General features: G+C 40.4%; 1 protein-coding gene across 4 annotated transcripts in view; it reads right to left on the reverse strand.

Annotated features, from left to right (window-relative positions):
* LOC146689699 (protein PHTF2) overlaps window positions 1-16,162 on the reverse strand; it is a 58,605-nt gene that overhangs the window by 12,922 nt on the left and 29,521 nt on the right. For 2 of the 4 annotated variants that reach the window (XM_085436721.1, XM_085436720.1), the window contains 6 exons: window positions 7,886-7,942; window positions 7,595-7,606; window positions 4,085-4,154; window positions 3,417-3,575; window positions 1,483-1,648; window positions 26-187 (listed from right to left, as the gene is read on the reverse strand). In XM_085436721.1, the coding sequence (XP_085292847.1) occupies window positions 26-187; window positions 1,483-1,648; window positions 3,417-3,575; window positions 4,085-4,154; window positions 7,595-7,606; window positions 7,886-7,942 (626 nt within the window). The remainder of the gene's footprint in view (window positions 1-25; window positions 188-1,482; window positions 1,649-3,416; window positions 3,576-4,084; window positions 4,155-7,594; window positions 7,607-7,885; window positions 7,943-16,162) is intronic. The other 2 variants (XM_085436722.1, XM_085436723.1) reach the window with 2 other exon arrangements.

Here is a 16,162-nt window from a genome sequence, read left to right on the forward strand (position 1 = left end):
GAAGATGGAAAATGAAAATACACACCCAGCTTTACAGATATCATGCCAGAAATCTTGGAAGAAAGCGCCCAGGCTGTATGTGGTGCTGGCTGAGTGGGAGTGTGGCGCCCCCTCCTGTGTGTTATCGGTAGTGCTAGACCCGTCGCCTTCCCTATGCACCTCCATCTGAGATGCCTTCCTCAACTTCCTTCGGTTTGGAAAAAAGTGGAGAGACACTTAGAGCGGACCTGGAGACTCCTGACACCACAGCCGTGTGTCCACCGGGAGTCTGGCTGCACCTTCATCGTAACACTGATGATACGGTTCAACTAACACAGGAAGCTAAACTCAAAAAAGGTGCTGTGACTCAGCCGGCACCTGCTGGACACACAGGCTGAAACAGATCAAAGGCAAATTCTCCCAAAATCATCATCTAGGCTGTTACTCTGCAAAAGTAGATTCATGAAATAATACAACCTAAAATTTAACTATAATAGCATCAAAACAAAAAAATGATAAAATAGGGATTTAGGATGCTTCCAGTTTCACTGGTGTTCTTTGGGTTGTGAATGTGATAAACTGAAATTCTGTGTTTATTTTTGCAGGACATTAACATAAAAAATTATTATCAAGAACTTGATTATCATTATTTTAATATAGGACACACAGGAGAGGTGCAGGACAGAGCTTCTTAAAATTTAAAAGCAAAGAGTTCATTATGATGATCACTGGGTTAAAAAAAAAAAAAAAAAAGTTAATTTAAATATTTTGCTGCTGTCAATTGATATGACGACATGTCTCCAAAGGTAGGATAAAGAAAAGAGAGAAAGGTCACAACAAACTCCTCTTTGATCAAATGTGATTGTTTTCTTTCGCCTGAAAATCACAAGAAGTACAAAGATTGATTCAGTATTGAGGCACACTATTTCTGTATCCCCAGAAAACCGTTCCAAAACAGTGGCATGGTCCAATTTTCTTCCCAGGAGTTTGAAAATTGTCTTTACGTTACTGTGAGCCAGAAAAGCAGCCACACACCAAAAAGCCTTGAACCAAAAAAACAAAACAAAAAACAAAACACAAAGGGAAACTCACAGACTGCAAATCTAAACACTACAAAACACAGCAGCAATAAGCAAACTACTCTACTTTCTCACACACACACAGAGCTCATTTCATCTTTAAGAAGTGACAGCACATTCATCCAGGGTGTGTTTTAGTACAGATTTGAGTGTTTTACGCTTTACATTAACTGAGGTCAGATACACCCCAGCAACAAAAGAGGTTTTCATTCATTTTTCTTTCCATCACTCTTTTGGTATCTCGTGGTTTGTATATCAACTAAATACTGCCTTTGTTATTTCACATCTTCCTCTTTATCTCTTCCTGACTCTCTCTTTTGTCCCTGAAGGGCTTTATCTCATGTGATGCCTTCACCTCCTCCCCATCTAGTCTTCCTAAAAGCTTTCACTCAGCAATACTTCTCAGCCCTTCTCCCTTCCTCACCTGCGTCTCTTCCCCCCACTGCTGGAGGCAGGTTTCGGGGTCCTGGTGGAGACAATCTGACAGTGGACGGTGCCCAGCAGCAACATGAGCAAGATGGCTTCAAACACCTCGGTGGCCGGTATCCCATGAGGCTGCGGGATGGTCACATACAGGAATGCTGCAGCGACTGTGAGAAATATGAACAAACAGGATTCATTAGAGCAGAAACAGACATTAAATTAAAGTAACAGTAGCAGCTTGAAGACAAAACTGCAGGTCTACACATTACATACAGCTTGTTTTAATCTACAAGTTTAACAAATGAGTAGAAAAGTCTGAATGTGACTCAAGTGAGTAAAAGCTCCTCTAATGTTAATGTTTTGCAACAGAAAAACACACCAACTCAAACATGCAAAAAGAACTGATGAGTTTTAATATCTTCCCCTGGATTGGCCAACTGCTCTCCATCCCATTCCTCCATGTTACTATTTTATTTGTTGCTTCTCTGCTTGTTTCTTCTTTTTTTTTCTCCAGTGTATGCTCAACAATTTAAAAAAAAAAAAAAAAAAAAAAAAGCTTGACACTTCAAGTTATTTTCATTGTAGTGTCAGCAAGAAGGCGTGTGGTGTTTTATGTGGTCTGTAGACGAGGTCGGCAGGAAGGGTGGAGGGAGAGATGAAAAACAACAGTGTTTTCTTCAGGGTAGAAAAGGTCAACGTGATGTAGGTGGTGGAAAATACCGTTCAGTGCTCGTGAAAGTGTTTGTGCAGAGAGCGCGAGTGAGCGTGTGCATCTGTGGGTGCAACCTGGAGGTGCTTCTTATAGAAGTCTGTGCATTTTAGGAAAAACATTATTTTACAAGCGCTTTGGCAGCTGTTCAAGCAGTTTGTGAACCTCGTTTTAAACTGAAGACTAAAGAAGAGGAATAAATTACCCTTATAGTCAGCTCCATGTTTTTATTCTGGGAGTCTGCTGGAGTACCTTTGCATGATTCACAGTTCAGAACATTTGCGTCTTATAAGAGGCCTTGGTTTATCCTCCAGACTGTTGTAGCTCCTACCACTTTAAAACCACTTTCTTCTGATTGGCAACCCTTCAAAGGTTTTCAATAACAGAGAGCTGGGGCTTCTCTGTAGAAATGTGTGTGCCTATTCTCCTGAACCATAGGTGTCACCACTCAGACAAAACTAGAGGCAAAGACTTTGAAAACATGAGACTTGTGGAAAAACGCTCTGCAAACTATCGCAACTTCTCCCTCTCTATATCTGCATATCTCTGAGCCTCTGTCCCAGAATCTCTTTCAAATGGCAGTAAAAACCAATACAATCATACACGCGTGGCTTCAACCCAGCTGCGACATCAATGTTGCAACACGGCAGATCAGGAGCCGCAGAACCGATCAAAGCGGAACAATCTGCTAGACCAAAGTAATCATGAGGTTCTTGTGCAGCACCCTTTGTGACTGACAGCTGGCAACCACTTGCAAACCAATTGGAGAATACATTTTCTCTAGTAACAGCAGATTGCCAGGGAGTCGTCTAAGTCTGTGCGACTGATACATAAGATGACCATATAAGGAGACTTCTCCTCTGATGTTGTGCATATCCAAGAATAAAAAAAAAATAAAAAAATAAAAAAATAAAAATCAGGATTATTGTACATACACTAACCTCATTCTTTGAAAGTTTGGTCATGTTTAATATGATCAAATCTAAATGTAAAGAGCAAATATATGACAGGAGATAAAGACAAAGCAATAGGTCACTCACTCAACAAATAATCAGGATTTATTTATTTGTACACCCACTACAGATGTTGAGAGTGTTCACCCTGACATCTTACTAAACAAACAACTCGTCCCACAGTTTACTTAGGAGTTGCATTTCCACTCCACTGAGAGCACCAAGATTGTGGGTTGTGAGAAAAGAAAAAAAGAAACACACTCTCACACCAACCTTGCAGCAGATAGAGTGCCAGCAGTAAGAGGAAAATGGCCCTGGAGGTGACTTGGATCCACCATCTGTAAAAAAACGGGAAGAAGACGACTCGAACGATGCCCTTCCGGGTCAGTGACGTCCATGGACTCTCAGGTTTGGCCTTGGCAAACGCAGACCCTGAGGATAAGAAAACAGAAACAAACACACACACACATTCTCAAGTTTAATGAGAGCTAATTAAAGCAAATGACTCTGCTGTGAGCAGAAAAGCACATCAGTTAATACATCCAGGAGTCACATTAGAGCTCAGCTAATCTTTTAATCTTCGCTTCTTCCTTTTTAGGCTCCCTCTCCCTCCTCATCTATCTTTTTTATCTCACCAGATCCCTCCCCCCTCCCCCCGACTCAGTTTATCTTTTCCCTGCCTGCGTTTCTGCCTTGATTATGTCCCTAACCAAGGGGGATTAAACTGACTCTTCTGATGAATAATTGAAAATGTGATGAATATGAGACGGATGGATCGAGGCAGAAAGAAAGAGCGGGCATTAACAGCGACGGGAGGTTGGCACGGCCATGCTGCCCGTCTCATGTTCACATGTGTATCTTTTATGCACATGTGGAAATGTTGCAGTCGGTCTATTGGATTTTCCTTAAGCAGAAAGCCCCCATTTTTTTTACCCCCTCACCTCTAACCAAGTCCACATCGATGAGATCTGGTTTAACGTGTCCCGTCTTCTTTGGCTTGTTCCTCAAGCCCTGCAGGGGGAGAGAGACGCAGAGTGAGTGCAACACAAAGAGACATCATTAATATGCAAATACTCACAGGGATACACGCTGCTCGTGCACTTTATGCCTTCATAAACACACGTGTGGTCAGTGTCTGATGAGGCACACCGTGCACTCACACAGCTACGGCTTCTACTCTAAGAGTTTATGCATCTACACACATCAAGCAGATTTACATGTACAAGAATCCATTAATTCGTGGAGAACTGCATCTACACTTTAATGTTTATTTTGATTCTTGTGCTGTGGTGCAGCTTTTTTTGATGAATATACCCTCTCAGACCCTGAAGCCAGCCCTGTCATTACAAACTGTGTAATAGCGCTTACTCATTTTGACTGCTGTAGTTAAATACGGTGCTTTGTTCAGTTTATGACCCTGGGAATAACGCTCCCCTGTGGCATGCCAACTTCCTGTGCCAGCCTGTCACATCCTCCTATGATGCATATGCTCCATTTGTGTGTGTGTGTGTGTCTGTTTTTGTGTGTTATCTGTTAGCTCAGATAACAAACTGTACCGAAACATTATGAGCGACTATAAATTATAAAATTCGCATGAATCTCTTGTTTGACCTTTCTGTCACAGAGGCAGCAAATTAACACAGCTCAAAGCTCCCTGTGTGTGTGTGTGTGTGTGTGTGTGTGTGTGTGTGTGTGTGTGTGTGCGCGTGCGTGCGTGTGAGAGAGAAAGAGATTAAGTACAATGCCTGAATTAGTGTGTAAGCAGCCCGACAATAGTTTGGATTAAATTATTATGATCTATAAACACAGCCGAGGTCACAGTGCTGTGTACACATGTGTGCACCTCTGTGTGCACGGCCTTTTTCTTGGCTCACCGTTGGGCTCCTTATGGCTTTACTGCAGCAGTTCTGACTAATTTCATGGAAAGCCACTCATCTCACAGGACCAATAATTGCATTTCTGTCATGGTCTTTAGGAAAGTTGAGGCTTGTAGTTTTTCAAACTTAGGACTCCACAAGTTTATGAAATATCCTCAGGCCTGTCTGAGGTGACACTGAGGCTCCGATTTCCTGGGAAGAACCAGCCTGTTCACAGAAAAGGTGTCTGGAAACATGTTTGGAAACAGGTTCTTCAGCTCTTGAATACTCTTGCACGTTTCCACTTAACACTAGAGTTAAGTGGAAACGTGCAAGAGTATCTAGATTTACTGTATCCTTTTACATCTTTCCTGGCAAGCACTCGTCCGTTTGGTTTTTCGGGGCTAGATTGTGCACATCGCAAAATCTCTGGAAACATTTTTAGGAAGACGGCCGCAGAAGCTCCGATTACTCTACATCATAATTACTGCTGAAACATTAAACTTATTTTTAGTCAGTCACCAGATTCCTGCATCTTTTTCCACTTTTGTGGAGTCTCAGTTTTCTGGCAGCTCCTTTCCAAACGTAGCCATAATCCAGACATGCTGCTAGAAAAAGCCCATAAGTTTAAAAATAAGGGAGGTATGGTGTTGGTCTTTATATAACTATGTTCATGCAGTTCGGAAATCACAGGTAATCACTTCATACTGAATGTATTCCTCGTCTATACTTGCAGCTGGATCTAAGTTTGGGCTTTCTGAGAGTACAATTTTTAGTCTTGGTATCACCTGAAACCTGGTTTTCTATCAACACTAGTACTGTCCTTAAGTCCTTAAGTAAGTCCATTCAAATTCTGCACATTTCAATGTGAGACATATCCAAGAGTACTGTGAAATACCACATAAAGCGGTGCACCTGAATCTGCTCAGCTCATGCTAATATTTACATAGCAGCCAATCAAGTTCTGTTATCAGCGAATGGTCTGATATGGAGCCTCGGTGAAGGTTCTTATCTTTAAATAGCACTATTTACATGCTAATATAGTGTGTGTGTGTGTGTGCGCGCGCATGTGTGTAAGAGAGTAAAGTAGATGCAGGTAGAGTCTTTACTGCAGCAGTAAAGTCCTTCACGAGCATCTCGCCTGGCCTCAGCTCACTTATCTCCATGCTGTGAAAAGCCTTTTATCTTCACAAGCTAAACATTGCTTCTGTGACTGACTGTGAAATATGTACAAAACAAAAGTTTATTTAAATCTAACATTTACAAACACTCTTTGCATTCAGTAATCACCACTTCTCTCACTGCTTTTCATCTGTTCTTTTGTTGCTGATGCTTGGCTGCATTTCAAGTTGTTTTTAGCCCTCAAACAGTAGTAACAGTAGTTTCCTGCCTGCACAGCAGGGGGCAGCTTGGGTTCTTCTCCAGACATTTCTACTATTAACAAACTCACGCTAGGTTTGGTTAAGTTTAATAACCAACCCCAACTGAGACGTAAAGTCTTTCTAATCCTAATTTTATTTTGTTAATAAGAGTTTACATTGTTTAAAAAAAAAAAAAACAAAAAACAAAAACAAAACAATTTCAGCTCCTGTATCTGATGTTTTATTGTGTATGAACAGATTGTGCTCATGAGTGACAAATGGCATTTATTGTTTGTGTTGTAACAATAAGGCTTAACACCAATTAAATAAAATGGCATTGGTCTTTAAATCATTAAGTAATCCAAAAATACACTTTCTTTCCAGTTTGTAAATAAACTGCAGCTATGATCAGGGTTGTGATAAGAATAAAAGCAGTTCTCCTCTCTAGTGAGATAAGCTGTCGTCTTCTGCTAAAAAATAGAATGAAGAGACTCGTTTCTCTAGATTTATGATGCCGATTGGTTGAGTTTATATGAGCCAATAAACGGTATAATTAACACTTAGGAGTTAGAGCATCTTGTGTCAGTACCACACTAAGATGCGCTCTGTACTTCCTGCTGCAGCTGCAGACTCTGGGAAACCATTGCTTAACAGACATAAACCAAGGTCAGTGGTGTGCATGTGCGCGCGTGTGTGCGCGTGCGTGCGTATGTGCGCGTACTGAGCTGATTAAAAAGTCTATTTCTCTAAGAAGTACTATATGAGGGATGGAGGGTGATAGAAGCACAGATCTGTCAGATAGCAAAACTCTCATCTGAGGCCGATTCAATGCATATGAAATTTTAATAACTCCTTCAATAAAAAAAAAATAAAACTACAGGAAGTTTAAATGCAAGAAAACTTTTCTGATTTAAAAAAGGTCAAAAGATCAGAGGTTGAACTTCCTATGTTGGTATAGTAATTTCTGCACTAAGGTGTCATCTTTTGGTTGTTACGGTAACTGAGGTCACATGTGCACATTGCTACTGTGAACTAGATGTTGAGGATGCACATTGTTAGGTCTGTGATGAGAGAAACACACCACACTGACTGGTCACAGGAATGCAGCTGTGACCCTGAAAACTACGTGATAACAAACCAGTAACCAATAAGAGTCTATTTTGTCTACAGCGTACGATGAGCAGACATGCACTGTGGGAAAACAGGAGGAACATCCTCCCTGCTGTGTACTCACCAGAGAAATAAACTGAAGAGAGGAAGAGAAAAAGATGATAGGAGGAGGAGGAGGATGGAGGTGAAGTGAGGACAAATGGGCAGATGACACACAGCCAGGAGGACAGAAAGGAAAGAGTGAAAAGAAAACATAGGAAAAGTGACGGCAGAATAAAAACTGAAGCGATAATGCAAAAGGAACCACAAGACATGAAGGATGAATAAGCAGAGACCAGAAGGAGAAAAACAGGAAAATGAAAATGGCAAAAAGCAAAAAACCAAACCAAAACATGTAAGTGTGGAGGAAACAGACCTTTATTTCTCTCTGCTCCACTGATTTCTCCCATATCTGTTGGTCATAGGCGCCAATCTGGAAAAATAAAAACAAACAAGGTATTAATTATGAAATCCAGTGAAGAAACCAGCAGTAAACACAAACCTAGTACAAGCTTTAATCTTACAAGATGCTCTGCAGACTTTACAGAAAAAAAGTAGTAATGATTGAAAACCACAACAGGTTTCTTTTACACACAACAAAGTTTCTGTTCTGATAAAGACTGCAGAGCAAATAAAAGGTTAGTGTCAGACCATCTGCCTCTGAACAATCAAACTTATGAATAAAGCTTGATCTACTTTCCTTCTCTGCATGAAATCCGCCCTTCATCTGCTAGCTGCATCATCCCCATTACCTACAGCCTCATTATATCTCATAACAACAGGAAGCCTGCAGAGACACACGATTATGGTTAGAGCTTTGTTTTGTTTTGTGTGGGAGTTCAAGATTTCAGGCTCTTGCTTCACAACTGGAACTGTCACGGTCTCATAAAACTAGCTGGAATTTATTGAAAATACAACAGATATGGACGGATCTGAAAGTGAGCCATTAAAACACAGTAAATCAGACCCATAAGGAGAAATCCACTCCAGTAACGGGATTGTAAAGATGTCTGAACCTGGTGAATCGATGTTTTCTCCTCTAATGCTTTAAGAACTTTTGGTTTCAGCTGGTTGTATTTTAGTTATACTCCGATATAAAAGCAAGGTTGCCGAGCGCCTGTGTCATTTTGTGGTTAAATCTCCATCTTTCACAAATAGTAACTATGTCACTCAGTTGTTAATGTGAATTTCTGTTTAATATGGATTTCTGGGCATGTAGAGAAGAATAGATTTGCCATTTATAGCAATTTATCAGTTAATATTTGCAGTATAACAAACGTTTCCTTGGTATCTGAATGCACTGAAGTCACGTTCAAGACACCAAGTGACTGAATGGTCACAGAACTAGTCTCCATCTTTATAGCAACCACTTCAGTTTTCTTGGTGTCGCTGTAGCATAGAGTCCCAAACAGAGGAGCAGTTCAGCCATTATGTTGGAGGATAAATTATTGCACTCTGAGCAATCTACTTTAATAAAGTGCTGCTGTGCCCCGACTCTCAGTCTGCAGACTTTTTGGATGTTTTAATAACAGATAGAACTACAGCAAGTTAACAGGGATGTAAACACTTAATGCACTGAAATGTACAGATCACATAAAACCAGCAACAAGAACACATTACACCTACAGTACGTCCTGTCTGTTCTTTTCCTTGATTACCTCTTAACTGGAGTACAGCTAACAAAAACCCCTGATAGGATAATATGCACCAGCAGCTAGTATTTACCAATATTACACACAGGAGGAAGGGCAGGGCGAAATGAAGGGTGCACCACTTGTTACTGTCACAGGGATCAGAGGGATCAATAGACCTGCAGAGTGTTGGTGCGTGTCGAGGACTAATCGTGTTTATCAGGGTGTGCGTGAGGTCAGAGGAGTGGATAAGCCATTATATGCTATTATGTGCCAAGCAATGTGGTCTGTATGAGCCAAGCACAGCAGACACCAGAAAGAAAATATATCAGACAATGATAGAGTGTGCTGTTACTGTAAGAACAAGATATTTGTATCTGATCTGGGAACACAGATCAAAACAAACGCACTCCAAGGTCAGACTGCACCAATTTCACAGGGTTGCTGGTTTCTTATGTCACCTGCTTTTAGATTTCACAATTAGAAGATACAATTCTACTAGAGTTGCACTATTAAGCAGCTTCTTTAAAAAAACAAAACAAAAAAAAACCCATCTCCTGGTAGAGGTGTCAGCAGATCAGGTTTTTCTTGCGAGCTTATATGCCTCCATGGCATCGAGTCTGGGTCACCCCATGAGCACGCCAGTGGAAACTATGCATATTTAATGCAGTTTCATTAATGATGAATGGAGAGAGAGAGAGAAAGAGGTCAAAGACGACGAAGGAAGAGCACCAAGAGAGACTGAAACAGAGAGGAATCAAATTTAGGAACTCAAGAAGAGAAAGTGTGTGCCATGTAGTTACAAAAAAACCAAAAACAAACCCTGTCTTATTACTAATATCACTTTACAAGTCCTCTAAAGTTAATTTTATTAACAAAACAACGATCACATTAGTGAAATGATTTGTTCTTTTATGTGGTGCAGACAGCACCTCAGTCTGGTGACATCTCCATGTCAACGATCACATATAGCAGTAAAAGATGTGGGTCAGGCAAGGTGTCACATCGTGGCCGTCCCACATAACAGGCACACTTTGACACCAGCTTCAGCACGTGCCTGTTGTGACACCGCCCTCCCGCAGGTCACACTATGGTACAACTATTGAGTACACATCAATCCCAAATTCTAATCAATTGGTTTTGTCTGGAGGTAGCTGGGTACTGCGAGGTTAATCATGCGGTTTCATGGACAGTTTTCAAATTATATTGTCCGGAACTAGCAGTCAGATTGTGATGCACTTGTTTCCTCTTTATGAAGAAGCAACATTTGATAATATTCTCTCTGTGTATAGTGATACCAATCTTTAGAACCAGGGTGCTGCTCTGATCGCATCTATTCCAGAGGTTCCAGATGTGTTTAATGCTGTAAAGACTTGTTCAAATACAAACAAACTAATTCTTCTATCAAGAAGTCTGCTGTTTTGATTATTTCAATATAAAATTTGTCAGTAAAAGGTCATTTATTCGCTTTTCCAACCTTTGCTAATGAATAACCTTATAAAATGAATAAATCCTAATTACAAATGACAAATGTTTATTGATAATAAAGCAACAAGCCGGGCCAGACAACGCAGTCTCTGGAAAGGCCTCATTGAGGAGCAGTGGTTGTGAGCGTATTTTGAACAAAGTTTGTTGTTAATTTCTGATGTTTTCTTCGCCTTTACAACATCAGAGAGCTCATAACAGGTAGAAACAGCTAAGTGTGGAGGGAGGATGACAGTACACGACCGTACAGTGTTTTTATTTACCGGAGTAGCTCGGAATGGGAACTAAACAAATTTGGAAATGCATGCTGAAGCTGGAATGAAAGGAATTGTCTGCCTAGGTTCCAAGTCTTAAAGTTAAGATAAACAGTCTCCAAAATATCAGTTTATTGATATTTATAATGACCTGGCCTTCTGTTATTGTGCTAAAAGTAGACCATAGCAAAGCAAGTTCAGTATTTCTAGTTTTATGGGCTAGAGATACTGAACTTGAGCTGACAAGACACCAGGACTAACTGTAAACAGATACATTTTACAAGCAAGTTTAATGCATTACAAATAAGTATGGACAATAATAATAGAAAAACTTGAGAAATCTTTGGCTATGCAGCTATAATTATGTATTAACATACAAGTATGCAGATGTGAGAAGGGAAAAAGTCTTTAATTGCGTGTTTTAAAGGGTTTGGCTGCACGCGAGCAAAACACAAAAGAATGACTTTATTTGGTGAATTACAAACAATTCAGCTTTTTATAATTAAACTGCATTCATGAACAACAGCTGGCAGGCAAAAGGAAATCTTGACCTTGGCATTTTCTTTTTAAGCTGAAAGTCCAGGAAAACTGGCAGCTACCCACCGAGGCCAAATCGGTAAACATGGTGACAGATTACCAGACTGTACAGTGAGTGTCAAAATCTACCTGCTGCTGAAGATCATGCAATTAAAGCACCTCCAACAGCACTAAGTTATAAACAGAGATAAAGGCAGACTTAAGGCCACCTTAATTTTTTCCTTCCCTGTCTCATTATAAATCTAACTAACTATAGGAAGGGCGAAAAAAAAAAGACCATTTTTTCAACGGGTGCAACTTGAGACCTCCGTCTAATTTTAAACTCCTATTTAAACATTTATGACTTGGCAGACTCTTTGTCCGAGGCGACGTACAAATAAGGAAAGAATCCACGCTGGAGTGGACTGAGAAGCCTTTTAAGCAGGTGAATAAACACTCATCTCAGTGTTCAGCTTCATAAGCATATAACGAAGAACTTATACTTGAAGCTAGAATTGAATATTACCTTTTACCACTGCTTTAAAACATTATAGATGCTTTTCAAAATAAATCCTTCATGTGTTATATAGTAAAAGGGTTGTAACTTATCGACTAGGGACAGATGAGGATCTCGAGGCTCCACCAGTAAGGTAAAACCAGCCGAGTTCTGGACGTCTGACTGACTGCATGACATTTAGACTGACAGCTAATTTTCCACTCCACTCGGCCCATTAAAACACACACACTCACACGCGAGGATGTTTGACTGTCCTCCACATATGCTCCAGAGGACAAACATGACCAGACTACTAAGTAGGAAGATAAAAGTGGAAGGGGGATAGATAAGAGTGAAAGTTGGTATGGAAAGTGGAGGCACACGCACACACGCTCATCTGTTGTTACATCATAGAGTCGCGAGGTAACTGTGATTTGACAAAGAGGCATTTACAGCACTGTAAATCCTCTTATCACCACACTCACACACCGTTACATCACTATCTATTTACCTCATCAACCACTCATGATCAGCCAGCTGGTTTTGACCATTTTGCAAAAAACTGCTTTAATAAATCTCAAATACTTAAATTCTCAGTTTTAATGTAAGGATTTGGACCAGGGAAGAACAAAAAAAAAAATTCAAAGTTCAGCAATTTGACAAGCAAATCAAGAGCTGAGAGCGAAGAGGCCGAGTGTGCCGCTGCAGCAATGCTGGAGTCGTCATGACAACAGAGAGGGACGATGCACCGAGGGGAGTCGGAGGAGGAGAGCGGAGTTACATAACTGCCTCTGCAATTGAGGGGGTATCAGAGACAAAGACAGATGCTGACTTTCAGAGGAATGTTGTTGACGTGAAGTTTAACATATTAACAGAAATTTCAGCCGCGAATGATTTACACTCTTCAGTGCGCGATGTCGTCATTCATCCGTCGTCTGCTTGGGGTTTAGTCGGCTTAAAAATAACGAGTACTCAAATGTCAATCCTGGTCACAGACTTTACTGCATTGACTTTAAATCTGCTGTAATCAATATTTCTGCATTAACCATGCCTTCGAGGACTATCTCACATGATTTATCCCCTCATACCTATGAATCCTATAAAGGCCTTAATTACTGTTCAACCGTAAACTTCAACTCTAGCGTCCAGAAACCACAACATTTCCCTTGGGAATTAGTGTACACCAAAAACAGAACAACAAAAGAGCAAACACGATTCCACATAAATGGTAATGTTGCTCTATTTGTTGTGGGTTGCATGTGTAAACTGTTAACATGTTTGTCATATAAACTTTACAGGGGGACAACCTGTCAGTGGACATTATGTAACAATCCTGAACAGTGCAGCTTCAAACGAAATGGGCCGCTGAGGTTTAAGAGGGTTGGGTGAGTCCGCTACTAATGACAGGGCCGAGAGTTCAATTCCCTACTCAACTGCAGGTTTTGCAGAAGCCAGGTAAACAGTACTGTGCAAAAGACTTTAGCCTACCGCGTTTTCTTCATATTTTACCAGGAAAATGCAAAAATAGGTGCAGTGATTTATTGAATGGCAATGCAAAAACAGTTTGCACTATTCTAACGAGTTTCATTCAAGGGGTTTTCATAGAGTCAGCAAAAGGGCATTCAAAGCTCTTTTTTTTGGTTCTCCATCAAGATGATCAAACACTGCTTCAATAATGTTAAAGTCTGGGCTCTGGGGAGGCCAATCCATGGTGTGGTATGGTATGCTTTTACTGTATTGGCACTTTGCTTGAGATCAAATACAGGTGAATCAAAATCTGACATTACTTCTCTCTGGTCATACTTCCAGCATATTTGAAGATTTTCAACACCAATGGCTAAACCCCCCCCCCCCAAAAAAAACCCAAAACCCCTCAAAACCATGACCAAGCCTTCACCTCCACTGTTTACAGATAGCTTTATATACACTCACTGTTTAACCTCTCTGTATATACACCGACAAGATCAATCAAATCTCAAATTTGGATTCATCACTCCACCAGACCTGTGGCCACTGAATTTCAGTCCAGTTGTGTAAACTGGCATCCCTCAGCTTTTTCTCCCCATTTCCTTTCCCCAAGAATGGCCTCTTGACAGAGAACTTTCTACTCAGACCATTTCTAAAGAGGCTTGCGTCAACAGTAGATTGATCACCTGAAGGCCTAGATGCATCTTTCAGTTCCTGTGCCAGGTTTTTACTGATTCCCCCCCCCCCCCCCCCCAGTTTCTTAAGGATATGACTTTCAGATACTGTTGATCTGCTGCAGACTACCCCCCCCCCCCTCCCCCCCTTTCTTTTAGGCCCCCACTACTTGTTTTATGCTCCACTTGTTCCAGTTTTCTCAAACTTCAAAGACATGCTTAAACACCATGCTGAGATATGCCAAGTTTTCAGTCAATTGCTCTTTATTTTATCAACAAGGTGATTCCCAAACAAACACTTATGCCTGTCAAACTGTTATACTGTTTTGGTTTGTTTTGTTTTTTTCCACAAGCAAAAGAAATGCATATACTACCAGGTTATCACAAAAACACATATGCAACATAGTACCTAATGATACAATGTAAAACGGGTTCTTTGCTAATGTGCCTGTTATGTGTAAACAACACTGGGTCATCCTTTGAGTTGGGTCTATTTTTATGCTTGAATGATTCATAGGTCAGTACTAAGAGGCTCAAAAACATTCCTCTGAACATTTGTCAAAAAGTCACCATCCTGGAAAACCATAAAAAAAAAAAAATCTTCTCTGAATAACCTACTATTATTAAGCACCCGATTGCCTGAGCTGTTGAGGGAAAATGATTTTATTTATTGTTTTTTGTTTTGTTTTTTGTTTTTTTTAAAATCAAGATTTGCACCAAGATTAGACAAAACAAGCAACAATGAGGACGTCACCTTTCCAGCAGTAGCTTCACAGACTAAACTATTAACACTGCAAAAAATAAATAAAAAATAAATATAATTGGCAAAGATTTAGTGATTACAATGTGTAGCAGTCAAATTTATACCAGGATTTTAACAATGTGTGAAGCTGCTGACAGTGTAGTTTGTCAGATGTTTGTGTCAACTTTTCATCCAGTTTTTCCTCGTTCCTTCCAGTTTGAAAACATCTCTTCTCTCTGAGCCAGACTTTGGTGGTTAATCAGCGCGTGAGAGCTAACCACACCCAGCGTCCCACAAAGAGGGGAGGGATTTTTCCATCAGTGTGTCTCTAGGGCATCACTACTGTGTAAATATAGGAATACATTCAACCCAGGTTCAAACACACAAAAGACTGCAGCTACCACTAATAATTATCAACTTAAAATTAGTCTAAATAAATAGTGAAATCCTACAATGCCACAGTCATAATAAAGTCTTAAAATTGTTCTGTGTATATTTAAGCTACAGTGATAAAAACATGAAGCTTCCACCTTCTAATAACCTCCAAGAATCTCTTATTAAATAAGTGACTTTGTACAAGAAGAAGAAATCCGTAAAGGGGCAAAAACAAAAGAAACAAACTAAAGAAAAGAATCAGCAAAAATAAAAAAAATTTTTAAAAAAAAAACCCATTTAAAAAGAAGTTTTTCGTGGTGTCCACGAACCCCTGAGATGTGAGACTACAGCGACTCAGACTACAACAACAGCTCTCCCTGTAGTCTGTGTGTAAGGTTTATTTTCTGCTCAGACAGGTGTGTACGTGCATGCGTGTGTCAGATAAGAAAACTTTAATTTGGCTGCCAGAAACACATGAAGGACATCTCAAAAGAACAATATGCTTGTTAGATTTGTATAGTTGGATTGCCATTTATGCCTAGAAATATATATTTATATATGCTTAGAAGTATATAACCATTTGTAGATTGAAAGAATGTCTCATCCTAGGAGGTCTGTAACAACTCTGTAGCATGAAGAGGGGAGTGCGTTCACTCCTCTTCAGAGGGTTCTGGCATAGATCACACACCTAGGAGAGGTCGTGTCTTCTCTTGCTGGTATAGCAAACACACGTATATCTGTCTAAGTGTAAGAGCCTTTTGTTCAGATGGACCGCTAGACTCCTGGCACCAGCTTTGGGGAGTCTTCACACCCACACCCACACACACTATTCGTTGTCCACATGTATACCTATACGAAACGTCATATGTTAATGAACCTATGCATATTCATGTAACCACAATAAAAGGAGTGCTATGGGGAACCTGGCTGAGAGTCTGACGGAGGTCAAGTGGGTGGAACGACACTTGGCTCCAGGCAGGTCTCCCTCATGCATGAGTAACACAAAGAACTTT

This window comes from Copadichromis virginalis, linkage group LG17 (assembly GCF_057382275.1).
Source record: "Copadichromis virginalis isolate Kocher_CV1m ecotype Utaka linkage group LG17, C_Virginalis_male_GT1.1, whole genome shotgun sequence".
Classification (NCBI taxonomy): domain Eukaryota; kingdom Metazoa; phylum Chordata; class Actinopteri; order Cichliformes; family Cichlidae; genus Copadichromis; species Copadichromis virginalis.